A 25,184-nucleotide genomic window follows, 5' to 3' on the forward strand; every position below is an offset into this window, starting at 1 on the left:
GACGGGAATTTCACTTTTTATTGGTGAACAAAAGTGTCAATCAGTGTTAAAGGCCCCTACAACGTAAGGCTTTACGAAAGGGGCGTGGCTAGAGGCTATGGAGGCGGAGCTTCAGTTATAGTCGTCTTAACTGGGCCTGAGGAGCCCGCGGAGGTACAGAAGTTCGTGTTTCAGAGAAACCAACTTGGAAGGGCGGTGTTACCCTGGCTCATCTTTCGGCCATTTGAAATTACAAATGCAGTTTGTTGGTGTCCTGATACTGAGATACTACTTTATTGGGATCTCAGAAGCCTAATAACAGCTAGCGTGACAAAAACTAGGCTTTGCAAGGAGTCTTTGACCAGATTCTCACAATTTTTTTTTAGGTAACGGTATTCGTAACCCCATTTGCACTAAGGTTCAGAGAGGTTAAGAAGCCTGTTAAAGGAAAGAATTAAAGAAAAATTTCCTGAGATGGAACCAGCTGTCCTTTCCGCGGTAGCTCCATACGAGACGCTGTACCATCTAATTTAAAGACACAGTTGTCCAGAGCCTGCCTTTTCTTATATTTAGGAGGGAAAATTAATCCGAAAGTATTAGTACAACTAGGGAGAAGGGAAAGGGGAAAGAGAGAAGAAACTGCAGATTCAATTACTTGATTGGTGGATCAAAGGGTGACTTCGTAATTTCAACATTTACTTTATCATGATGGGTACTTCAGGTGAAACCCCACTTCACATTCACTGGCACTTTTTTTTTTTTTTTTAAGATTTTATTTATTTATTTGACAGACAGAGATCACAAGTAGGCAGAGAGAGAGGAAGGGAAGCAGGCTCCCCGCAGAGCAGAGAGCTCCATGCGGGGCTCTATCCCAGGACCCTGAGATCAGACCCAAGCTGAAGGCAGAGGCTTTAACCCACTGAGCAACCCAGGTGCCCCATTACTGGCACTTTCTGGGAACTCAGTCCTGGCCAGATGCTGGTCATTCAGAGAAGAGTAAGATGAGGTTCTTGGTTCCAGAGAAGACACAGTCCAGTGAGGGGCAGCTGTGTACAAATTGATAAGACTTTTTTTTATCTGTATTCTGGTACAGGTGTGCGCAAGGTGCTGGTTCTCTCCAAGGAGGGAGTAACTAACTCTCAGAGGAGGTGGTACTTGAGTTTTCTGTGTCTAAGCTGACTAGTAGGCTAATGAGGGCGGGAGAGCACAGTTCACTGGGGAACTGCCAGTGATTCCATGAAGCCTGGGTTCATGGTGAATGTGGTACAGTGGGAGATGACAGTGAAGAAGGTGGGGGTGAAGATGCAGAGGGAAGAAGTGATCACCAGAGTCAGAAGGGGTTTGAATGCCAAGGTCAGGGACTTGGGTAGTCCCTGGGAGTGTTCCCTGGTGTTCTCTTGGGTGAGAGTGGGGAAAGTAGCTGTTGGGAAGTTTCAAGTAGGTGCCCTACTTGAAAGATAGATATGAGTCACGGAACGATCACTTGGGCGGTGAATGTGGTGGAACTCACTTGGAGTGGGTAGACGGAAGGAGGGCACAGTGGGTTTGGTTCTGTGATTTGGCAGCTTGAGGTATGCTCGGCCCTTGCCGATTCCCAAATTGCCTTCCTGGTGCGTTCTTAAGGTCCATGGAATGTCTGACTCAGCCTCCAGATTTCCCTAATCCTCTTTGCCAAGTTTCTCCAGGAGATGGAAGTTGGCCTTTGAGGGGGCTGAAGCTCTCGCCTCCGCCTCTCATCCAAACTTCTAAAAGGGGTCTACGTTTGCCGTCTTCTGTTTCTCACCTCCTATTCGGTCTTCAGCCCACTGCAATCTGGCTTCTACACCCACACTGCCACCACCGAAATTACCTCTTCCATGGTTACCGGTGACCTCCTGAAGAGTGGAATCCAACAGATCTTTATCTTGCTGGACCCATCCCCTCTGGGGGTGTAAGCCCGTCCACCACACCTGTCTTCGTGAAATTCTCTACTTCAGAAATAGTGCCTGCAGAACTCTTTATGATGTGGATTCTAGGGCCCCATGGCATCAGAACAGTGAAGGGCAAGAATCCGTGTCATAAGTGCTCGTGGTGCACATTCATAGTTGAGAATGACTATCTGGGGCACCACATTCTTTGGGGCACCACATTCTCTCGGATCTTCTCAAACCTCTCTTCCTCTCTGGCTCCTTTTTTCCTTTGCTGTCTGTGCCCACCTTGACTCTATTTTCTTCTTACCAAGGGTCTCAAATTTCTTCTTACCCCAGGTCACATCCTCATCAACAAGAGTTTCCCTTGGTCACACTTCCTAGGGTATTTACTGAAACTGAAGGTTGGTGCTTTGGTAAAGCCCCTCTGGTGACTCCAAACCCTCCCAGGGACATATGCCACCCCATGCATACCTTGTTGAGAATTAACTGCCTTAAGTCTTGTCCTCTGGGGAATCTCATCTACTCCCATGGTTCTGTTGTCAATGTCCTAGATTCTGAAGGCTCTTGTGTTTCTCTCTCCAGATTAGGCTTCTCACTGGAGCCCCAGGCCTAAATATCCAGCTGCTCCTGGCCATCTCCACCAGAATGTCCCACAAGCCCTTCAAAGTCAATGTTCCCCAAACTGAATTAATCATCTCCCTCCAACTTGCTCTCCCTGTATCCCCCATCTCAATATATGGCACCAAGTTGCTTCCTTCAGAAACCAGAGATCATGTCCTTCATACTTACTTCCCTCTGCCATCACCCACATCAAGTCAATCAAAAGCCTCCTGATTTTGGCTCTTATGTCCTGATTATAGCCCCTTCTGGCTATCTTCATGGAACTCCCCATGTGTACAGCATGGAGATCAGTACAGTATGATCCCATCTGTATTATTGCAACAACTTCCTAAAAGGACTCCCTGAGTCTTGCCCTTTTCCAACACATCATCCAAGTCACAGTCAATATGATGTGTCTAAACCCCAAATTTCACCACTGCATTCCTCTCTTTAACAACTCCTTCCTTTTCTCCTCAGTTCCGCATAATCTGCCAGGTGATATCCAGAGGCCATGACCTGTCATTTGAGGCTCCCCCATGGTGTGGCCTATGACCTGTCATTTGAGGCTCCCCCATGGTGTGGTCTATGGGTGCCTCCATCTCTTCTTGCTACTCCTTCCCCTGTGCTCTGTACCCCAGCTACACCAGCCCTCTTGGCCCTCCGCACCCTCCAACCTGTTTCTCACCTTGCCTTTGCTCACACATCTGCTTGGCCACATTCTCTCTCTGGCCTTCCTCCTTTTGGCTATATGAGCACATACATATTTGGCCTAAACTGTCCACACTTGGATTCCATCACTGGAAGCTAGAAGAGATCTCTGTGCTCCCATCTCCTCTGGTGCCTGCTCTTGTCTTTGCTCTTCTCCATGGTTTAATTCTCTGTCTTCCCCTGTGAGCTCTTGGAGAGCAAGAACCTTGTCCCATTGATCTCTAAAGCAATGTGTTACATACAGGATCTAGCAGAGAGTAGGTGTTTACTCAATGTTTCATGAACAATTGTACGCAGAAGTGGATAGGATCTCACCCTACTTCAGACTCACCTCTTGTCAATCCTCAAGATTCAGCCAATATTCCAGCTACACCAGCTACACCATTTCATGTACTGCTCCTGCTGTTCCTCATGGCTGATGGGGACACCCTGGAATCAATTAGCAATTGGATCAGCTGCGAGTAAGAGAGATTGGAAAAATAGTGACTTAAAAAAACATAAATTTATTATTTCTTTTTTAAAAAATAGGTTCCACGCCCAGTGCTGAGCCCATTGTGGGGTGTGAGCTCACAACCCTGAGATCAAGACCTGTGCTGAGATCAAGAGTTGGGTGCTTAACTGACTGAGCCACCCAGACACCCCATAAATTTATTATCTTATAGTTATGGAGTCAAAAGTCAGACACAATGGGTCTCACTGGGCTAAAAGTAAAGTGTTCCCAGGGCTGCATTCTGCCTGAGGCTATAGGTGAGACTGTTTCTTTCCCTTTTCCTACTTCTAGAGACTTTCTGTATTCCTCTGACCCTGGCTCTTCAACCTCTCCTTAACGTCTAAGAAATCTTGTGATTACAGTGGGTCCATCCAGATAATCCAGGTTAATCCCCTTATCTTCTGGTCATATGATTAGCAGCCTTAATGCCATTTGTAATCTTATTTCCCCTTGCCACGTGATATAACATATTTACAGATTCTGGGGATCAGGATATAGACATATTTTGGTGGACCATTTTTCTACCTCCTGTGGCCAGTTTGGGTGAATTTTTCCCATGTAATTAAAAAGAATATCTATTCTTTTCATTGCTCTGTTAGGTCAAGTTTGTTAATCATTTTGTACAAATTTTCTATACTCATACTGAACTTTTTGTGTGCTAGCTTTATAAGTTATTGAGAGAGGTGTGTTCAAATATCCCATTACCACTGTGGATTTGTCAAATTTACTTTTGTTTCTGTCAATTTTTACTTTATATATTATGAAGCTGTGTTAATACATATTTTTCTGTCTTTTAAATTTCAACCTATCATATACCAGTTTGACAAGGTTAATATTTTTATTGGTCTAGTTCCCTTTTAACATTAATGTAATTACCTACTTCCATTACATGTAGGTTTAAAGCAGTCAACTCTCTATTCATTTTCTACTTATTCTGCCCTTTTTGTGTTCCTTTTTTCTTTCCCTTTAAGCCTTCTTTTGAATTGTTTTTATTATTCTATTTTTTCTTCTATTGTACTTGTTAGTTACACATTCTTTTATAGTCCTTTTAGCATAACCCAGGAAAATAAAATGTTGACCCTAGAGGTATTAAAGTCTAGTATAAAATTAGTACTTTTAGTATGTCCAGTACAATGCAAGGAAATTAGAACATTTTAACTGCATTTACCTCTTCCCACCTTTTATTCTGTTGTTATGAATTTTAAGCTTCACACAAGATAATTGTTATTTTTTTTTTCACCTGATGTTAACTTAGACTTAACCACATGCTTACCCTTTCTGTTGTGAATTTCCATGCTTCCTTTCAGGACCATTTTCCCTTTTCTTAAATGATTTCCTTTAGTCTGTCCTCCAGAGAAGCTCTGTTGGTAACAAAACCCATTGGTGATGAATATGTTCTTTTTTCTTTGTCTGAAAACATCTTTATGCCACCTCTATTTTTGAAGACTGTTCAGTGAATAGGGAATTCTAGAATGGGGTTATGTCAGCACTTTGAAGCTATCATCACTTTATTGTCCTCCTTTCTCATTCCTTCTACTGAGAAGGTAGTTGTTATTCCAGCCATTGGTCCTTGGAAAGTAATGCATCTTTCTTTTGTGGGACCTTGGAAGAGTTTTCTTCTTGTCTTTGGTTTTAGATCTGTTTCACTGTCAAAGTCCTAGTTGTGGTTTTCTTGGCATTTTTCATGCCCGGTGTTCCCCGAGATTCTTATATCTGTGGCTTCATGTCTTTCAATAGTTGGGAGAAAATCTTCAGATGTTAATTCAAATCCTCTTTCTGCCTTCTTTACTCTCTCTCCTTCTGGGGCTCCTTACTTGTTAGAACTTTTCACCATGTTGCTCGTTAATCTTTTGCTTCCCTCCTCTCCCTGCCCCTAGCACTTTCTATTCTTTTTCCTCAGTTTTTGCTCTGGCTCATTTCTTTTGAGATCTCTATTAATAGAGTTCACAATTCCTTCTTCAGGTGTGTCCAACCTGCTACTAGATTTATCTGTTGAGTTCATGAGTTCAGTTCATGCATTTTTCAGCTCTGGGATCTCCATTTCATTATTTTTCAGGGTTTACAGTTCTCTGTTGAAATTCTATTTGTCATCTAAGTTCTTAAATGTATTAACCATAATTATTTTCAGGTCTATGTTTCACAACTGCACCATATGGATTCCCTAAAGATATTTTTTCAAAATTAGACTTTAATTTTGAGATAATTATAGATTCACATTCTGTTGTAAGAAGTAATACAGAGAGATCTTATGCATCCTTTATCCACTTACCACCAATGATAGCATCCTGCAAAACTATAGGAGAATATCACAACCAGGATATTGACATTGACGCAATCATATTCAGAGTTCCCATTTTACTTGTACTCGAGTGTATGTGTGTGTATTTAGTTCCATGCAATTTTATCACATGTGTGGGTCTTTTGCCTTTAAATTTTTTTCTCCCTTTGATTTTTAGTCACTCAGTTTTGTTTTCAGATATGTCTGATGAGGCCAAGCCTTGTGTAACGAAAATGTAATGTGAGTTTGAATGATGTTGTTATCCTTCCTCCAGAGAGAACTTACTTTTGCTTTTGGCAAGATGTTGGTGAAAGAGCAGACACCTTAATTCAATCAGTGAATGAGAGGATTGGATGCTGGGATTCAGTCTTTGGAGGGCTGGAATATTTCCAATTTACCTGACTCTCTTTTTGGGGTCTCACTGAAAGTCTGGATCATTTACCGAGAGCCCTTTATCTTGAGCTCCAATTTGTAGCCAGAATATTTGCCTCTATTTATCATACAATTTCTTGACTCTATTAACCAGCTGCTCAACTGTTGCTCTCTGTTCAATGTGGGCATTTGTCATAAGTGGGCAGGTGCTTCAAGAGGAAAACTGTAGCGCCCCCCCCCCCCACAATCAGGCTCACTTCTCTGAGCTTCTGTTCTCCGTGGGATCTGGTTAACTCTCTCACCTCTCTTGATGTTTCCGTGATGCCTGGAAGTTTCAGATGTGATGTTTGGTTTTTCTAGCTTTTCTCCAGGGGAGAATTAATCTGCAACAGAAATCAGCCATTGTTTCTCAAACCAGTGTTTGCCATCCCTGAGAGGTGAAGGGGAATCCAAAATCACAGATCATATAATGCAGCCTCTGAGGGATTGTGCTGGAGTCAGGCAGGATTATATCCCAGTGTTGCCACTTCGCAGCTGGCTGACCTTGGACAAGCACTTCATTTTTCTGTGCCTGTTTTCTAGCAGTACTTTCCTCCCAGGGTTAAATAAACTAAGAGGTGTCAAGTGATCAGAGCAGCAAATGTCTAGTGCATAGTGAGCACTTAATATAGATCAGTTATTAGTATTCAGCAAATACTCAGTAAGCCCCGCTCTGCCAGATGCTGGATACATTGTGTGGTGGGGAAGACAGATACTGTCCCTTCTCTCACGGGGCTGACACTCTGGGTGACTCACAATTAAAAGTAAGTAAACAAGATCGTTATCAAAGAGAAGTACGTGCTGTGAAAAGAGTTAAAGGGATGATAGAGAAGGTGACCCTGACAGGTTTGGGTCCAAGATGAGTCAGTAGGGCTCAGTTGCCAATTCTGGGGTCATGGAGGAGAGGACTGAGACCAAGTGGCAGAAAGCGACCAGGCAGTGACTTAAGGCTGAGGAGTCAGCAAAACATCTGCGATTGTTGCATGGCAAGCTGAGACCTGAATGACCAGAAGGAGCATGTCCTCTGAGAACTAGGAGAAGGTGCCTTCCAGGAAGGAAGGGAGGGAACATATGCAACCTCCCCAGATCTGGCAGTCTGGGGGAACAGAGGTAGGCCTGAGTGTCCCGGAGCATAAGTGGGGAAAGGGAGAGAGGTGATGCATGAGACCTGAGAGGTGGGAGGGAGTCGGATAGGGCTTTGTATGGATTTCATTCTAAATGTGCTGGCATGCTTCGGAGTTTTGTGAAGGGGAATTTGGACATATTTTGATGGCAACACAATCATTCTGGGTACTGTATAGAGAATGAATTTAGAGAGAGATTTGCAGGAAGACAGTTGAGCGATGATGGTGGTTTGGACAGAGCAGTAGCAGAACTAGAGAGGAGTGAGCAGGCTGGAGATCCGTGTTCGTGGTGGAGTCAGAAGACGGGTGTGCAAGAGAAAGAGGGAAGTCATCGATAATTCTTGCATTTCTGATTTGAACAACTAGCAGCTCATGAGCCTGTTTAGTAAGTGGAAGGCTGGGGCAGAAGTCGAGGGGGATTGGGTGTTTGGGATATATTAATTTGGAGATTCCTATCAGGCAAGGATTCCTGGTTTGAAAGTCATCAGATGATAACTAAAGCCATGATCCTGGATAAGATTTCCAACAGAGAGTGTCTAAATAGCAAGGATAAAGAGATGCAGGGCTGTGGCCTGGGGTCCTGCAGATTTAGAGGTTGGGAAGATAAGGAGGAATCGGAAAGAGCCTGAGAAGGAGCAGCCAGTGAATTCAAACTCTGGTTCTCAAAGTGCCGTCCAGGGACCAGCGGCCACTGTGTCGCCTAGCTCTTGTTAGAGGTGCTGAATGTCAGGCTGCACCCCCAGCCCTGCTGCCTCAGACACACCAGGGGTGAGGCCCAGACATCAGTCTTTGATTGCACTATAGGCCAAACTAGTGAAATGGAAGGAGAACTTGGGAAACGTGTGCTTTGAAAGGCAAGAGAAGGAAATCTTAAGAGAAGGAAGGAGTGGTAAATTATGTGTCCGTGCAGCTGCAAGCGCAACTCAGATGAGTACACAGGCCTGGCCGTGAGGTTTCATAATGTAGAGGTCACTCTTGGCCTTGACGAGTGTGATCTCGGTGAGCCGTGGGCGCAGTGGCAGAGTGGGAGCTGGAGAAGGAGTGAATGAGAGAGGGAGGGCGTGGGGAAGGCTATCGACCCCGTGTGCAGTCAAGGGTTAACTCAGCCAGCTTAGGGTGCTCAAACCCCATCCATTCCAAAGAAAGAACTGAGCCTTGACCAGTGGGTGGTAGATAATTTCTGAGACCTTCAAATATCCTACCTGGTAAGGGTATCTTTATATATCTTGGGCCATATCAGATGATTTCCTTTGACAAAGTGATTTACAGTAAACACCTGCCTTTTTTTTTTTCACCCTGTGTCAGCTTGACCTGTCGGGGTGGGGGCTGGAGCCCGAGTAGTGAGGACTCACAGGTGCTGCATGCCCGCATGACTGACCCCCTGGACACCCAGGCTCAGGTCCCCTTCCCTGGATGATGATTTTCTGCACAGGTGTCACACATCACTGCTTGGAGAAGGGAGCGTTGTCCATGACTCCCCCACCCCCACCCCCAGAAGGGACACCTGGAAGCTCACTCCTGGTCTCTCCTGGACTTCTGCCCTAATGTGCCTTTTCCCTCTGCATTTGTTCACCGTAACAAACCATAACCATGAGAAGAACAATTTTTTGGAGGCCCGTGAGCCCTTCTAATGTGTCATCAAACCTGAGGGTGGTCTTGGGGACCCTGCCACACCTGCTTTTGTGAGAAGTCTTGCAGTGATAGGAGCAGAGAAGGAATGAGACCTGGGGCTATGTACTGGCTTGGGGTGGGGGGATCTGGCTTGAGGAGCCAGGAAGACATCATCGCAAGCCCGTTGCAATGATAAGGTAGACAAGGGGGAGTTGGTAACTCAGGAGAGATGTTCTTGAGGCGGCAAGGGGACGGGGTCCAGGTCACAAGGGCCTCCAGTAGGAGCAGGGATGACTTGTTCTGAATGGCAGGAGGGCAGTTAGAGAACGTGTGGGCTCATAGACAGATATGGTGTAGCGATGCTCATTTTGTTTCCTCAACGGACTGTGGGGTAAGGTCACCCTTGAGCATGCAGGAGGGGGGTTGTGGAGGACTCTAGGAGGTCTGAGGAGAGAAAGGGTCTGCTTTTTAGCTATTCTGGGGAACAAGTCCTCATACAAGGAAAGTGCTAAGATGGCGGGGCAGGCGGAAACACCCCTCGGAGATCTCAACACCCATCAGAGCCCTGAGCTATTCTGCATCAGTGTTCAGCTGGGCAGGTGCTGGCACGAAGCAGGTGGATGGTGGGATTAAAGCAGGGTTGGACGTTGCCAGCTGAGCGGGACAGAGGGAGAGAGGGTGTTTGTAAGTAAATCAGTGCAAGAGAGGATAAACAAAGTGTATCTGCCTGCAGCTTAATTTTGCTCCGTGGTAAGTAATCAAAAGCAATATTTTAAAACAAATCTGGATTCATTTTGGAGAAGGAAGCAAGCACACGAAGTTTTCAGATAACTTGGTAGACTTCAGATATGGTTTCCTGTTTCAACGGCTGCTTCCTGCTAGCTATACACTCTGGTCTTCATGGGGTGAGTTCACTTAGGGGGGAAGTTTGGGAAACTTCAGAAAATTCTGGAAGCCTGTCCTACCGGCATGACCCTCTGACCTGCTGGACCCCCTGGCATTTTCACAGGGGCTGTCTGAGGACACGGTCCAACTACAGGCAGAAGCAGTATTGATGGAACAGGAGGATGGAGGCTGTGTCCCTAAGATAGTGAGGATAGGGAGGGCTGGGGACCAGATCAAGACCTCCTAGGGAAAGGAAGGATGTTGCAGGGGTGGGCAGGGGTAGCAGACCCTGACACAGCCAAAGAGGCCAGCCTAGAGGCCAAAGTCAGAGGGACCAGGTAGACTGTGGAGCAGGGACAGGTTGAAATACACCAGAGAGTCCCTCCCTCTCTCTAGGGCCCAAGGGAGGTGATGCTCTGGGGGTCCAGGCAGTGGGTCCAGTGACTCAGGCAGATTGGGTGTCCGGGAACAAGTCAGGGACCTCATTCCCAGAACTGGGGCACGAGGTGGGGATCGGGTGTTGGGAATGAGGCCAAAACCCAGTTATCGGAACTGGGACACTTTCCATGTGGGACTTGTGTTCTTTACAACCATCCTGCATAAATCCTGGCGAACGGGGTATGTCTGCGCCAGGAGCTGGCAGAACGGTCAGTGTGAGAGGCTAGAGTGGTGAGGCAGTGGAGCACCCAGGTGCCTCCTGTGTCTTTGCCCGCTGCCCTGCCCCAAGGAGCCGCCTCCTTCCAGCCCCACACCCCCAGGCTAGGTCCACCCTTGCAAGAAGAGCCTCAGAGTAAACATTGTTTATTTTGAACATTCAAATTTACAAAAACAAAAAAAGTAACAAAAACCAGGACACATCTCATACACATACACACATACGCACACATGTTGCATCTCATGTCACTTTATGTACAAAACCGGGCGAGGAGGAGGAGGGGATGTGCTAATTTCACAGTGTCAGACAGTTGGACGTGCTCACTCACTGCTCAGCCTGGGCCCACGCGAGCCCCCTCCCCACCCAGCAGGGGCAAGGTGGGCTTTTGGGGGGGGCAGGCAGCTGGGACAGAGGGGAGGAGAATGATCCCATCTTTGGGAGGGGACCCCTTCCCCAGTCTGCTCAAGGCAAGGTGCTGGGAAATGGAGAGGAACCAGGGACCCAGTTCTTGGTTGTGGGGGAGGACCACTGCATTGTGGAGAGTCAGAAAACTGAGATCAGGTCTCCAGAAGTCCTGGCTGGGTGGCCCCAAGAACCACTCACCCTCCGGGGGCCCCTGCATCCTCATCTATAAAATGAGGCTGGGGCCTCTTGAAGAAACCTTTCTGCCCAAAGCTGTGGTCCTAGGTCATGCACAACTGTGGCAAGATGATCTGATCCCTCAGGATGTTAACCGGAGGTACAGCATGCCACAAAGGGGGGTGAAATCTGGCAGATCAGAGCTATGAAGCACCTGGCGCAGGGCTTGACCAAAGCAGAATTTTGAGAAAGATCATCTCCCCTCTTCCCTGCCTGGGACTCTTGGGAGACCGTCCAGCTTCTTCTTCCCTTTAGACTCTCCTGGAAACTCGAGCCAGTTGGAGAAGGGCTGAGGCCCATCCTGGGCCTCTTCCTCCATCACCAAACCTGGGAGGGTAGTGAATGGGGTCAAGCACATCTCTTTAGGGCAAAACCCACTGGGAGCAATGATGCTCAAGTCTCACTCCACACAGAGTAGGGGTGCCTGTCCCTTTGGTCCTGGCTATAACCTGCCTTGGCTTAAAGTCTGGACTCCAGCACCTGACAGCTGATTGACACCGGGCAGGTGACTTAACCTCTCTGTGCCCCAGTTCCCTCCCTTGGATCACGGGGCTGAGAACAGTCCCAGCTTTAGTTGTGAGGATAAATGAGATGCCTGTGAGGTGCTCAGCACAGGACTGATACTTTAAAAAGATGGAACAAACAGACTCCAGCATTATCCTTAGCCAGGGTAGCTTATAAAGGACACAAGTGAGCACCGTTTCTCGCTCCTCTTTCCCCATCTTCTTGGCTGTGCCCAGGAGCAGCTGGACAAGACCAGAGCCAGAGTCCGAACAGCAGGTGCTCGGCAAAGGTGAAGAACCATTAGTGAACGAAGGAAGGGTGGGGACTTTCAGGGTTTCACCTTCCTTGAATGGAAATGGGCACCCAGGCCACTCACCAAATGGCCCAGACTCACAGCCTGCACCTCAAAGCCTCTAATTTGTTCCTGTGCCCTCTGGAGGGCTGGTCAGGGTGACTCAGATGGGGACCAAGGTCTGATGTCTCATCATCACCAAAACAAAGCATAAAGGACTTGGGAGGATGCCTCTGGGTGGGCTCAAGTTCTGTCCCTTCCCTCCTAGACCCTTTCTTTCCCCCAAGGCCTCCAGAAAACCTGCTTCCTTAAAACCAGTACTGGAAACCCAATAAAACCCGGTGTCCCCAGAATCTGGGTTCCAAATTCCGCTGTCACCCCAGCAACAGCGTATGTCATTAAAAGATGCATGACCCAGCACTTGGGCTGATGTCATTGGCTGTTACCAGGGCAACCCTGGTCTCAGCAGGTTCTGGCGGAAGCACTCCACGCCATAGCTGCTGCTTCTAGGGGGAGTTGGGGCTATTGTGCTGAAAGGTCTATTTGTGCTCTTGAACTGGCAACAAGCATCTGGGGGCTGGAGGCAACAAGTCTTGGGGAGGCGTCCATGGCAATGGGCCCCACAGCCTGCTGCTCTCTTGCCTCCTGCCCCAGGCTGAGTAGTGGTGGGGGGCCAAAATAGGGAGCAGAAAGTGGGGCACATGCATCGGTACCTGCTCAAGTCAGGTAGTCTGCAGCTGCCCAGACACCTCGTTGTAGGTGACTGGCAGAGGGGACATCTGCTTTCCATTCCTGCCAGAGTGCCTGGGGGTCACCCTTTTCCTCCCCCTACTTCCTAGGGTGGCGGGGGAGGGGGGCGCTGGATGCCAAGATATTTGTGTGTTTCATAAAGGAAGATGTTCATATTGGAAAGCATTCTGATCTCTTTCAAATGTCCATCCTCTCAGGTGAAGGCTGGACGTGAAGACACTCATGGGCAGGCAGTATGGTGTAGGGGGAAAAAAACACTGAAGGTAGTGTCAAAAGCCCTGGGTTGTAGTCCTGGTTCTGCCACATTGTGCTGCGTGATCCTGTGCAAGTCACTTGACCTCTTGGAGCTCTTCCCCATCTATACAAGCAAGAAGTCAGACTGAGTGGTTTTTCTCAGCTTTTACATTCTTCTACTCTCTTGGGGGAGCTGGTGAGGACTCAGGGTGGGAAGCTGGAAGCCACCAGCCCTTTCAGATGGGCAAGGGTGCCAGGCTGTGGTGGTGGGGGGGGAATCCAGAAAAGCTGGTTTTTACAATCTGTGCATGAGGTTGGTCCGCTTTGTCCCTCGCCCTTGCCCCGGCCCCTGACTTTCTGGAAGCCACTGCTGACCCTGACCCATGCCTAGCCAGATCCCATCTGCTACTTACTCTCAGGATCTGCCTCTGGTTCCTGGGCAGCTTCGGGCTTGCCCCATCTGATCCACTTGGAACAACAGACCACCTCACGTCTGATCTGGAGAGCTCTCCGGAATGACCAAAGCAAGGGTTACAAATGAGGAAGGCCGAGCCAGAGAGGGCAGGGACTCACAGAAGGCCACACAGCAGGTTAGCAGCCAGGCTAGCCAGGAACCATGGGCTTCTTCTCATCCAGTGCTCTGTACACCACTCCATGCTTCTCCCCTCTTTGCCTACTTGGTTTCTCCCCTCTTTCCCCAGAGGCTGCAGGGCCATGCAGAGGGAGTAGGTAATGTGGCTCTGCTGTAACCTGGGTCCCCTGGGCACATGTCTCTGACACAAACTGCTCCTAGCCCAGGCTGAAGTGGCCCAGGCCATCCTCGGCATGGAGAGGTGACCTGCCAGTTAGCACACTTGTGGGTGGGCACAAGGGGTGACTATGGCCTTTGGGCCTCCGAGGATCTTGTCCCTCAGGCTGGAGCTGGAAGGGGATGTCCTGGAAATCGAGGTGGGGGTGGGCCAGGCATGGAACCAACACTCAAACCACTGCACACACAGAAACGAGGGAAGAGGAAGAGAGAAGGGGCAGGAGGCTCCGTCAAGATCCCACGGCCCTGCGCTGGCAACGGGTGGAAAGATGGAGGAGGGAGGAGTCTGAGTCTCCTGTCTCTGTCATCCCCCTCTCAGCTCAGGGGACAGCTCTAGAGTCTGTTGTGGTCCTGAAGGGGAAGGGGCCAGGCCTGTTGCATGGGGGACAGGAGAGCAGATAGCCAAGCCTGCTGCTGAGATAGTGGGTCCTTCCCTCATACACGACCCTGTGGGACATGCTGTTGAGATCAGTGGAATCAGACGTGGCTGAGGGCCAGCGTGGGTGGGGGTAAGAGAGAGCTCCAGTGTAATGCTGAGAAGGTGGGCAGTGCTGGGGGGGCTCTGCTACCCCCCCCCACCAGGCCCTGGACTCACCCCAGGCTTGGCCTGTTGGCTTGAGCTGCTTGTCCCCATCCAAGTGGGATTAGGGGACAGGCGCTGCAGGGCAGGACATTCTGGAGGTGTGGGTATAGGTGGGGAAACAGGTGGCATGGCCAGGAGTGGGGCGGGAGGGGAGGCCAGTGTGTGGGTAGGCCGAGGAGGGAATGTGTGCCCCCACCATAAGGTCCCCTGGCAGGCAAGGGAGGGACCCTGGATGAGGCAGTCCCTCATGCTTTGGCCCTCCCCTTGCAGACATCAAAGGTGGCCTTTTTTGCACCCCCGAAGGCCTCCACCAACTTGTCTTCCCAGGGGAGGACGTTGCCCAGCAGTGGCCCGGTACAGTTGGCAATGCCCAGGACTTGGGCAGGTGTCAGGATGTGGTCCCACAGGTTAAACTGGGCGATGTCACCCACGAAGGCCTGGGTGGCATCAAACCGGCCGCCCAGGGTATCCTGGGCCAAGAGAGCAGCAGAAAAAGGAGAGAGAAGAGAGACATGGAGTGAGCCATCGGAAAAGACAGGCAGACAGACTCAATCAGGCCCCAGATCCCGCTGAAGTCCCGCCCCTGAAGTTCTAGCTCCGCCCCAAGCTCTAGCTCCACCCCAAGCCTCCAGCTCTGTCCCCGAGGTTCCAGCCCTTTGGGCAGGTCACTGCTCATTCTGAGTCTCAGTTTGCCCATCTGCAGAATGGCTGGGTCAGACTGAGTGATCATTGCTGTGCTTTCCAGGGTCCCTCTACCTAACTGCTCCTTCCCAGGGGCCCTGGGTGAGTGTGACATCTACTCAGGCCTCAAGCCCTCATAACACCCTGAGGCTTACCTGCTCCTGGCCCAGAATGAGGATCCCATGAGGCTTGATGGGGTGCCAGGCAGCCAAGTTCTCACCGGAGCCCTGCAGCTCCCCGTCCTGGTAGGCAGACCACAGGCCATCCCTCGTGGTCCAGGCGACACAGATGTGATGCCAGCCATTGTCCTTCAGGCTCAGAGGCAGCTGGGCCACCTGGACATGGGTCCCACAACCCCAGGTCAGAGGTGTCACAAGTCCCAAGGCTGGACCAGTGAAATGGGGATCAGGAGACCCGTGTCCTTTCCAGGGACTGAGCCAAGGCTCGATCCTCCCCTTCCTCTCAACCCTGTGCCTTTCTGACCACTTTTTCCTCTTTCCCCACAACTTAACCAGGCAGCTTCTCTTGGATTGCAAGGGACTAGTCAATATTGGGGTTTGGGTGTTTCCAGTTACCTTATTTAACCCCTCTCACAGGCCTGTCAGTTCATGTGGGGTGGGAGCCACATCTCACAGCCTCTGAACACCTCACACAGTGCCTGGCACACAGCTGGGCTCAGGGAGTCCTAGCAGCCTTGGACTCAGAGCCTGGGCACTGGTATCCAGCTCTGGCTCTGCCACCCAACCTCCTGCAGGACCTTGTGGAGGCTGCTCTCTCTTCCCTGGGTCTCAGTTCCTCATGCAAAGGATGCAAAGGTCAAGCGAAGGGCGGCAAATACACAGCCACCTCTGCCTCGTCCACCCAAGGCAGGCACGGCTAACCAGTCATGAACCCAGGCTCAGCCCTGGGATCTTTCCTACCACAGTGCTCTGGGAAGCTGCTGGTGATTGATTAGCATTGGCCTGTGAGATGAAAGGTACTTGCTGCCTGTGGATTTGGGACTCCCGAAGGGCTCTTTCATCTCCTAAGTTCTGTGAGATCACGCTTTAATACAACATTCTCTGAGGTCCACTTAGTGCCAGGCTTGTTCTGGACACTGTGGATCTGGCCCTAGCTATAAATGAGCTGAGTCTGCAGGGGAGGGAAGAACTTCAGGGGCGATATAAGGCAAAATAACCCAGGGCCATTTGGGAGGTCCGGAGGAAGAGGGAGGTGAGGGACAGCAGACGAGGTATTCAAACACGTGGGGAAGGACAATGGATCTGAGTGTTCCATTGCAAGTCAAGGCAAGGTGGGGACACAGCGGGAGCAAAGGCTGAGAGGCTGGAATAAAAGGAAAACTGAGTAATCTGGGAGGCCGACTTTTAAAAGATGCTAGAGGTTTGTGGAATAGGGCCATTGTGGGCCCTGTCCAGGGTGCTGAATCCTTTCCACGGAGAGCAGAGTGCTGAGCTTGGGCAGGGCCAAGGATGGCGCCCAGGGGTGAGTGAAGGGGACATGGCAGCATGATCTAGATGTAGTTCAGCTACTCTGGTCTTTTTAGGACCTACTGGGCTACAAGAGAAACTCACTGTCCCCTGGGCCCATCTCCTTCCTCTTCCTCCTTCAGGACAACCATGAAAGACACCTGCTGAGCTGGCTTCTGATGGGTGATAGCTGCTGCCTAGCAACTCTATGTGGCTGCGGGCTGGTCTTGAGTGGGTGTGATTTGTGGTGTAAAGACCACCATGCCTGCAAATCCCAAAGCAATATGGCAGGTTGAGGAGGATACTGGGGAGAGTGAGGATGTTAAGATACTCCCTCTTCTCCTGCTCAATCACATGTCCCTCCCACACCACTTCCCCCATGTCCTAGTCCTAAGCTGTGGACAGGCCCAGGGAGAGCTGTGGGGATGGGGAAAATGGGTGCCCAAGGCCAGGACAGTGAAGAGGTGAAGAGGAGGTTTCTGCAGCCCAAGACCATGAACCATATCACCAGCCCTTTGCCAGCTGTGTGGCCTGGGCGCATTTTTGCCCTCTCTGAGCCTCAGCTTCTCCATGTGCAAAACAGTGACAATAAGGCGGCCTACCTCCCCATGCTATTGGGAGGGTCAAGGGTGATAATGTGGGTAAAGTGCTTAATGGCACAGGCCTGGAATGATACCGGCTCACATGTATCAAGCTAAATGCCAGGCTTGCCCAAAGCCCTTTACATGTATTTCTCACCATGACCCCATGAGGCAGAGACTATTATTGTTCCTTCTTGGCATATAGGGAACTGAGATACAGGAAGGATAAATGACCAGTCTAAGGTCACACAGTAGGTAAGTAGCAGAACTGGGGTTCGAATCCAGTATTCAGGCCTGACCGTGGCACCATTCTACTTTCTGAGTGATGGAAGGGGCAGAGGGACTGGCCGCAGGAAAGAAGGGGGGCAAGGAGTCCACCGGCACTCCCTCCCTACGTAGGTCCCTGGACCTCATTCTCTTCTCTTCTTGTCCAGGAGAATGAGCAGAGCCCTGGAACAGACCCTTCTAGCCCTGCTCACACAGCTGGGTCACTGGAGAAGGGCCATGAGCTTTCTCTGTAAATGGAAAGGCCATCACTGACAGCCTCTCTTGGCTACAAGCCCATCTTCAGCCAGCCCTAGGTCTGGTTTGTCTTTGTATCCCCAGAACCCAGCCTGGCATTCAGTAGGCATTTCCCATGTGCTGACCCTGCTGAGCAGGAGAATGTAAAGGGCCCATATGCTTGGGACCCAGCCCAGTGCAGGGGCTCCTGGAAGGGTAACCCTGCCCCCCACTTTCTGCCCGCTCTGCCCAGCCCCCACTCACCTTGTCATTGATCAGCAGTTCCATGGGGTCCTGGCCCGCCTCCAGCAGTACAATCTCATTGGCCTGCCCGGGCACGGAGTAGGAGAAGGGCGTGCCTTGGCCACTGCCATCTGACCTGGAGCGCAGCCACATGCAGACGGTAAAGGCATAGAGCTCGGGTAGTGCCTTCCGCACACGGGCGTACATGTAGTTGTTGCGGATGGGGATGCTGATCTTGAAGGCATCTGGGGGGCTGTAGGCCGAGGACCCTGAGGGGGGTGGAAAAAGCGGACATGGTGGGGTCAGTGGACACTGATTGGGGGCAAGGCAGACTCTAGGATGAGGGCTCCTAGTCAGTCCCTGGGCAGCTGACACATGCCAGGTGCCTTCACAACCCTGTCTACCCTGCTTCTGGACACAGAAGGGCTCTGGACCTGAGATGTCCTGAGTTCGAACCCTGCCTCTGCACTTTGTAGCCACATGAACTTCCACAAGTTCAACATCACCGCTCCAGCCCTGGTTTGCTCATTCAAGTGACATAAATAAGATTTCTTCCCTCCCAGGCTTGTGTGAGGGCTGAGGGGGACAAACCATGTAAAGGGCGCAGCCCATAGTAAATGCTCAACAAACATGAGCCATGGCAATGGCCATTTTTCTGAGTTCTTTGCCTCATTATTTAACAAGCACTGTGCAGAGCCTTCCACCTGGCAGGCACTGTGGTAAGTGCTTTTGTATCCATGATCTCCTTCATTCTTGTGACAACCCTAGGAGGTAGCCACTATTATAATCCTCATTTCACAGATGAGGACGCCTTGGCACTGAGATTAAGTCATCTTCTCAAGGCCACACAGCTGGTCAGTGGCAGAGCTGGCATGCAAACAAGATCCTTGGGCAGGGGGTAACACCTACCACACCCACCTCCAGGGTAGGAGGTCCCCTTCTCTAGCTGGTTGTTGAAGGCTGGTGTTAGGGCGTTAGGGGCTGGTGGACCCAGGTTCCCAGGTCTGGTTGGGGTTAGGGGTGACGGCTGATGTGCTAAAGCAACATGGGAAGAGAGGAAGGGACTCAGTGCCCCCTTGAAACCCATTTCATAGATGAGGAAGTCGAATCCCAAGAAGGGAAACAACTTGCCCATAGGCACACAGACATCCAGCCTGGTTGTCTGCCTCCTCCCTGCCCTGCAGCCTCTGGAGGGGGCATGTCCCCCAGTCCCTTAGAAGATGCAGTACAGAGGGGCTGGTGGCAGGACCGAGGAGGGATAAGTTCATCTTTCTTGTCTTTGTGCTCCAGCCAGGAGGCTGAACCTGAAACCCACCAGGCTATGCCTCACCTTCAGCTGTGTCCCTGCTCTGGCCCCTCTACTCCAAAACCGACTCTCCCTCTGCCTTCAGCAACTAGCCTGAGGCCTGCCTCCTTCAGGAAGCTCTTGAATTTCCTACTCCTGAACTCACATCCCACATCCAAGCCAGTCCCTGATAATTGCTCATGATTCCCCCAGTATCCCTAACTTGTCTGTAAGCCTCTTAAGGGTGGTCCTCCCAAGGTTTCAAAGACGGAAGGTCCCTGGGAGCACAGGGACCCTAGATCTCCATATTTCAAATGAGAAAAACGAGGCCTGGGGAGAGGAAACAAAATTCCAAAGTCACAGAGCAAGCCAGTGACAGCTGTGGAGCTAGGGGCCAGGTCTCCTGAGGCTCAGACCTGGGGACTATCCATTACAGCACATTTCTCACACTCCTGGCAGTGCCAGGCCCAGGTGCTAATCAAGTACCAAAATTCTGATTCACTGAAGGTGCAACTTTGTGGGGCGGTTAAATGCATGGACTTTGGGAAAGTCCAAACCTCAGACCTGGTTTGAGGTCCAGATCCACTACTCACTGGCTGTGTGATGCTGGGCAAGTCACTTGCCCTCTCTGAGCCTCTGTTTTCTCATCTGTGAACCAGGGACAATAACAGTATCACCCCCATGTGGTTTCTGAAGGTTAAACAGCTGATGGGTCAAGTCCTTAGCCCACTCTCAGAATGTAAGGGCCAGAAAATGCTAACGGTTAAGAAAAATAATGATATTCTCTGTTAATTCCCTCCTTCTTGGGTTTTGCAGCCTCTTTGCCGTCTAGCTTTAGCCTCTGGAGAGCATAGAAATATTCTCAAGTGAATCTGAGACCTTGAGGACCCATCTGGGAACCAAGGCCCCACATATGATGTGTCCTCTGTGGGGCCCCAGACCCACCATGTTCCAGTCCGGCCACACGGTCCTGCAGGGCGTCCAGCTCCTTCTCCACTTCCTGCCGCTGCCGCTGGCTGCTGTGACTGAGAGCCACGCGCTCCTTCTCCAGGGCCAGCACCTTGGCCAGCAGCTGCCCTTCCAGTTCATCCATCTTGGAGTGCAGGGCGGTGGGCACCGCGGGTGCAGGGGCTGCGGCGGTTGAGAAGTTCACACGGGCTGGGAGCTCTTGCTGCTTATGGGGCAGAAGAAAGGGCATGTGAGGTCACTTGGACGGTGGAAGGAAAGAGACACAGGGCTCAGAGATGCCCACTGCCCCTGCTGAGTGATGCCAGGTGAGCCTCAGCTTCCCCAAATGCAAAATGGGGATGGCAATACGAAATTCAGGCAATACCTGTTCAACGAAAGAACAGGTTCTTTCTGCTGCCAGTGCCTAATGGTAAGTTGAAAGAAGGCTGGCTCTGCCCTCAAGAACATCTCTGCCTATGGTTGCGGGGGTGGGGGGCTGGAGGCGGAGAGCTATAGAAGCTCCCCTGGGTGGTTCTCACCCTGCAGTCAGGGTTGAGAGCCATTGCTGAGTGGCTCTCATAACACAGCCTGTATGCTGATGGGGCCTTGAAGGGGTGGACTGTCTTAGTCTTCACTCGTTCACTCGCCGGGCTTCTCTAAGATGGGGCAAGTTTTCATGGGGGCACTAGGCAGATGCAGAGGCACGAACCAGGGGCTTCTGGAATAGGGCTGTGGTGGTGTGCCCATTCCAGAGCAACAGGTTAAGGTCATGGGCTCTTATTCAGACAAACCAGGGCTCAAATCCAGCTCCAGAATCAATCTGCTATGTGACCCCCAGTGCATGCCTCCATCTCTCTGAACCCGTTGCCTCACAGGGAACAGGGACAACTGTACCTATTTAGAAGGGTTGGGGGATGGTCAAGTAGTCAATGCCAATGAACAGAGCCTGGTTATTGCAATTACTGCCCAGGGCAGAGCGTTGTAAGCTGGTCTCTGAAAACCCTTATCTTGCCCAGGGGGAGGACAAAGTGCTTAGAGTTCCCCCATCTGCTGTCTCATGACCCCATCAGGCAGGAGAATTAGGGCAGGGGCTCAAGGGGAGCTCTCCTCCCCCTCTCCTGCTGGAGGAAGCCCCCATCTGGGGTGGAAGAAGGCAGGGGAGGCTGCCAAGTCCAGACTCTGGGAGGAGCTAGTCTTTGGCAGGCAATAATTCAGTGAGCTTCTAGGAGCCAAATTAGAACTTCCCTGTCCCCTTGGCTTCCTCCACACTCCCCAAGGGCCCAGGAAGCTCCTGCTCAGTCAGCCCCGGGCCTTGCCCACAGGCTTAGCTCCAGAACAGAGCTCACTGAATTCTCACGATTCCTTCACTGAGCAAGGAATCGGGGAGCACCTACTAGAGGTTGGGCCCTGCACCAGGTGCTAAAGAGACAGTCAAGGGCAGAACAGAAAACCAAGAGCACAACTTAACATTTCCCGATTGCCCTGAGCCTCGCAGGGTTGGCCCCTCAGCTTGGGGCGAGTGCAGGAGACCCCTCCCCGGCCTCACTGGCCCAGCCCTGGCCCCGCTGGTCGTTTGCTGGATGTGACTGGGCAGATGCCTTTGCCTTGACATGCCTGGTTTCTAGCCGTGTGAGGAGGGGAAAAATGGGTATCCTGCCTCAGAGTGCCGGAAGAAGGGGTGGGGAGGCCAGCACCTGAGAGATGCTGCCATGACCTCAGGCCCGGGAGTTGGAGGGACTGATACCCCACCTCAGGAGTGGGAGCAGGGGGGCTAACTTCTCTGGTGTCATTTTCCCTCATCTACAGAGGGCTTGGAATGCCCATTTTGCAGACCTGCGGTCAGGATTAAATAGTGGTGTGCAGGACAAGAGCCCGGGCCAAAGCTGGACCACAGGGGCCGCCTTTTTGCCTTTTTTTTTTTTAAGCATTTATTTACTTATTTGGAGAGAGAGAGAATGAGAGAAAGGGCATGAGCGGGAGGGGGAGAGGGAAAGGGAGAGAAAATCTCCGGCAGGCTCCCACTAAGCACGGAGCCTGATGCAGGGCTTGATCTCATGACTCTGAGATCACGACCTGAGCTAAAACCAAGAATTGTACACTTAACCAACTGAGCCACCCAGGTAACCCTAGAGGGGGTCACCTTTATCCCCCATCACATCCTGCGTAAGAGGGCACAGCCGCCCATCCGTGCTCAGCCCCCGGGCTGGGGTGCAGGCCAAGTCCGTGGGGCATGGGCTGATGAGCACCTCCGGTCCCGCCCCTTATACTACCTTCCGATACCCTGTCTGGAGGGTTCCTTCTAACTCCCTGGGTGCCTACGAATCCTAACTCTGGGGCTTACTAAACGCAAAGCCTCAGTTTCCTCTTCTGTGAAATAGGGACAATGGGCCCCCCTCCGTCCATCCCCAGGACAGATGTAGTGATGGAAAAGTGGAAGTAACAGGCCCTCCTGGACTGTACTAAAGCCAAATGCAAACTGTGAGCCTTAAGTACATCAGCCAATGAAGAGCAAGCTACTTCCAGAAACTTCCACTGGTCACAAAAGCCCAGGGAGTGTCAGGGCCGGGCAGCCACTGCATTTAAAGTGGCTGAACTTCCAGGAAATCTTGGGCTGAGGCAGTTAGCTCCTAGAGGGCATCCTGTCTCGGTGCCAGCGGGGCCACGGCTGGGTCTCCTGGGCTCCGGCACCCTTGATCCTCAGTTTCCCTCTTTCCATGGTGCCAAGCTTGGCAGGAGGGCCACACGTCTGAATGGGGCAGTGTGCCAGGCTTGTCCTTGGCACTGCACATATATCTACTCACCAGTCCTCAGAGCCGCTCATTTTGGTTGCTACTCTCAGTGCCCCCATTTCACAGAGCGGGGAACTGAGGTAGAAGTCCTTTTGAACTTTCTACAGTAACGGGGCTGGGCAAAGCTGACACCCTTGGAGCTCTTGGGCAAAGCGTTGTCCTTCCTCAGAGGAGGAACAGGACATCTAGTGCTATTTACACAGACGCCGTGGCGAGGAGGAGCCGTGCAGGCTGAGGGAGGCAGGCGTGCAAGCTGTCCTTTTGTTGGAGTCCCTAGCCTTGCCGCTGGCAGGAAGGCCAGGGAGGAGGTGGGCCCTCCAGATCGTGTGCAGCCCCCTCCCCACCCCAGTGTCTGAATCAGAAGAGCATGACTCCCCCCACTTTCCCATCTGCTGCAGGCGCAGGCTGGGCCGCGTGGGCTCCTGGCAGATGCCAACCGGGCCCCTAGCCCAAGATGGGGGGAGGGATGATGACGCTGTCACCCCCACTCAGGTCCCGAGGTGGCGGGGAAAGGGGGGCTCTGAACCCACAGACTGTTGCGCTGGGAGTTTGGGTGGGGTTCAGCGTAAGTATACCGGCCCCAAGCCAGAGCCCAGGGCTCCAGCCCAGAGCAGCGCCAACGTGCTGGGCTCATTAGCACTCGGTGATAAGAATGTGACAGTGGCAGCTGTCTTCATCGTCACGTACTGCGTGCCAGGTCCTGCACCAGGGAAGCCTGTGCACATATTTCACAACCCCTTTCGACCATCTGGGAAAGTGAGGAGGCCCACTTTACAGATGAGGGAACTGAGACGGTGAGCTCAAGTTTCAGGAACCCCAGCCCAGGCCCTTTTGGTTCCAGAAGCTGTTTCCATTCCTCCGTCCTTCCCTCACTGTGTGGGTCCCAGTTGGCCAAGTGGGCACAGTGCTGGCTGCCCTGCCTGCCTGGGGGCCCAGTGGAAGAGGTTCCAGTGGTCACGAAAAGGCTGGGAGGGTCCCATAGGCTGTCAGACCGCGGTGGGCGGGGGGTGGCCTCACAGAGGGACCCAGAAAGGAGGGACCTGCCTAGGCAGGTGGCTTTGAGGCTGGGAGAATGTGGGGAGGACCCAACCACCTCATCCCCAGCTGGGTCTGCTCCTTTCCTTCGGGGAGCAGAGGGAGGGTGCTGGGGCTCTGTGCATAGCTCACCCCTGCCTGGGCTGCGCAGGGCCCTGTTCCCGGGACAGCATGCAGGGCGAAGGAGAAGAGGCTTTCCTGAGGCACTGTGTGGGGGGGTGGGCTCCTCACCCCCCCCCCATCTGACCACCCCCAGTCCAAATGTGGATCTGCTGGGCTCACAGCTGGGTTCCACCCCCCTAAGTGACCTTGCATAAGGTGGTGTGCCTCAGTTTCCCCAGCAAAAAGGTTCAGCAATAGCATCTCAGTGCACCTTGAGAAGTGAGGAAGTCATGATGCCCTGAGGGCAGAGCAGGCGCTGGGGAAGCGCTGTGTCAGTTATTATTACTACTACTTAAAGAGTTCTTGAAGGGGCCCATCCTTCTCCAGCTCCAGCCATAAATCTTTTTGTTTAATCATTATGTTGGGAGAAAAAGCAAGTTACAGAAGAACAGTTAGAGACCATTTGTATGAAGTTACAGATTCAAAACCAGATCATGTATTTGTAAAAAGCAGGAACAAACACCGGGGGAGAGATGAATACAAATTCGGGGCAGTGGGGACCCTCTCCTGGGGGTGCGTTGTCTGGGGGCTGGGAGCTGAGAGGCCCTGAGGGGCACAAGCTGGCTGCAAACATTCTGCTTCTTGAGTTTGGGTCTCCGTCTGGATGGCATTCTTTATTCCTTTGTGTTATGTCTGAGATACTCTGCAATGACTTTGTTTAAAAAACAAAACAAAACACATAGGGAGGGGCGCCTGGGTGGCTCAGTGGGTTAAAGCCTCTGCCCTTGGCTCAGGTCATGGTCCCAGGGTCCTAGGATCGAGCCCTGTATCAGGTTCTCTACTCAGCAGGGAGCCTGCCTCCCCCACACACCTCTGCCTGCCTCTCTGTCTACTTGTGATCTCTCTCTATCAAATAAATAAAATCTTAAAACAAAACAAAACAGGGAAAAACCCAAAAGCAGAGTCTCTGAGGGTAGAAGCAAACCCTGAATCTTAATGGTGGCCTCACTTGGCTCCTTGGGCTTCCCTAGTCCAGGCCCCGGTCTCCTGGCCCCTACACTAACCCTTCTCCAGGAGGAAGCCAGTGGCCTA

General features: G+C 51.4%; 1 protein-coding gene and 2 long non-coding RNA genes across 5 annotated transcripts in view; 1 reads left to right on the plus strand and 2 right to left on the minus strand.

The window, feature by feature from the left end:
- Positions 1 to 73: 73 nt before the first annotated feature.
- LOC309858448 lies at positions 74 to 12,284 on the plus strand. Its single transcript, XR_014308204.1, has 2 exons — positions 74 to 153; positions 9,912 to 12,284. It is a non-coding gene; the product is annotated as an uncharacterized lncRNA (long non-coding RNA).
- LOC309858444 lies at positions 469 to 6,814 on the minus strand. Of its 3 annotated transcripts, XR_014308200.1 has the most exons (5): positions 6,640 to 6,814; positions 4,961 to 5,048; positions 3,529 to 3,626; positions 2,361 to 2,548; positions 469 to 1,025 (listed from the first exon to the last, which is right to left on the minus strand). It is a non-coding gene; the product is annotated as an uncharacterized lncRNA (long non-coding RNA). The 3 variants fall into 3 exon arrangements; XR_014308201.1 differs by having other exon boundaries at positions 469 to 2,548; XR_014308202.1 differs by having other exon boundaries at positions 469 to 2,548; positions 3,529 to 3,652.
- NPTXR (neuronal pentraxin receptor) overlaps positions 10,781 to 25,184 on the minus strand; it is a 22,954-nt gene continuing 8,550 nt past the window's right edge. Inside the window, exons 2-5 of the mRNA XM_082751136.1 lie at positions 20,164 to 20,389; positions 17,955 to 18,202; positions 15,298 to 15,477; positions 10,781 to 14,931 (exon numbers count right to left, since the gene is read on the minus strand). Coding sequence (XP_082607262.1) covers positions 14,707 to 14,931; positions 15,298 to 15,477; positions 17,955 to 18,202; positions 20,164 to 20,389 — 879 coding nt within the window. The 3' untranslated portion in view covers positions 10,781 to 14,706. The remainder of the gene's footprint in view (positions 14,932 to 15,297; positions 15,478 to 17,954; positions 18,203 to 20,163; positions 20,390 to 25,184) is intronic.

Source organism: Mustela nivalis, assembly GCF_964662115.1.
Source record: "Mustela nivalis genome assembly, contig: HAP1_SCAFFOLD_2496, whole genome shotgun sequence".
Lineage (NCBI taxonomy): Eukaryota > Metazoa > Chordata > Mammalia > Carnivora > Mustelidae > Mustela > Mustela nivalis.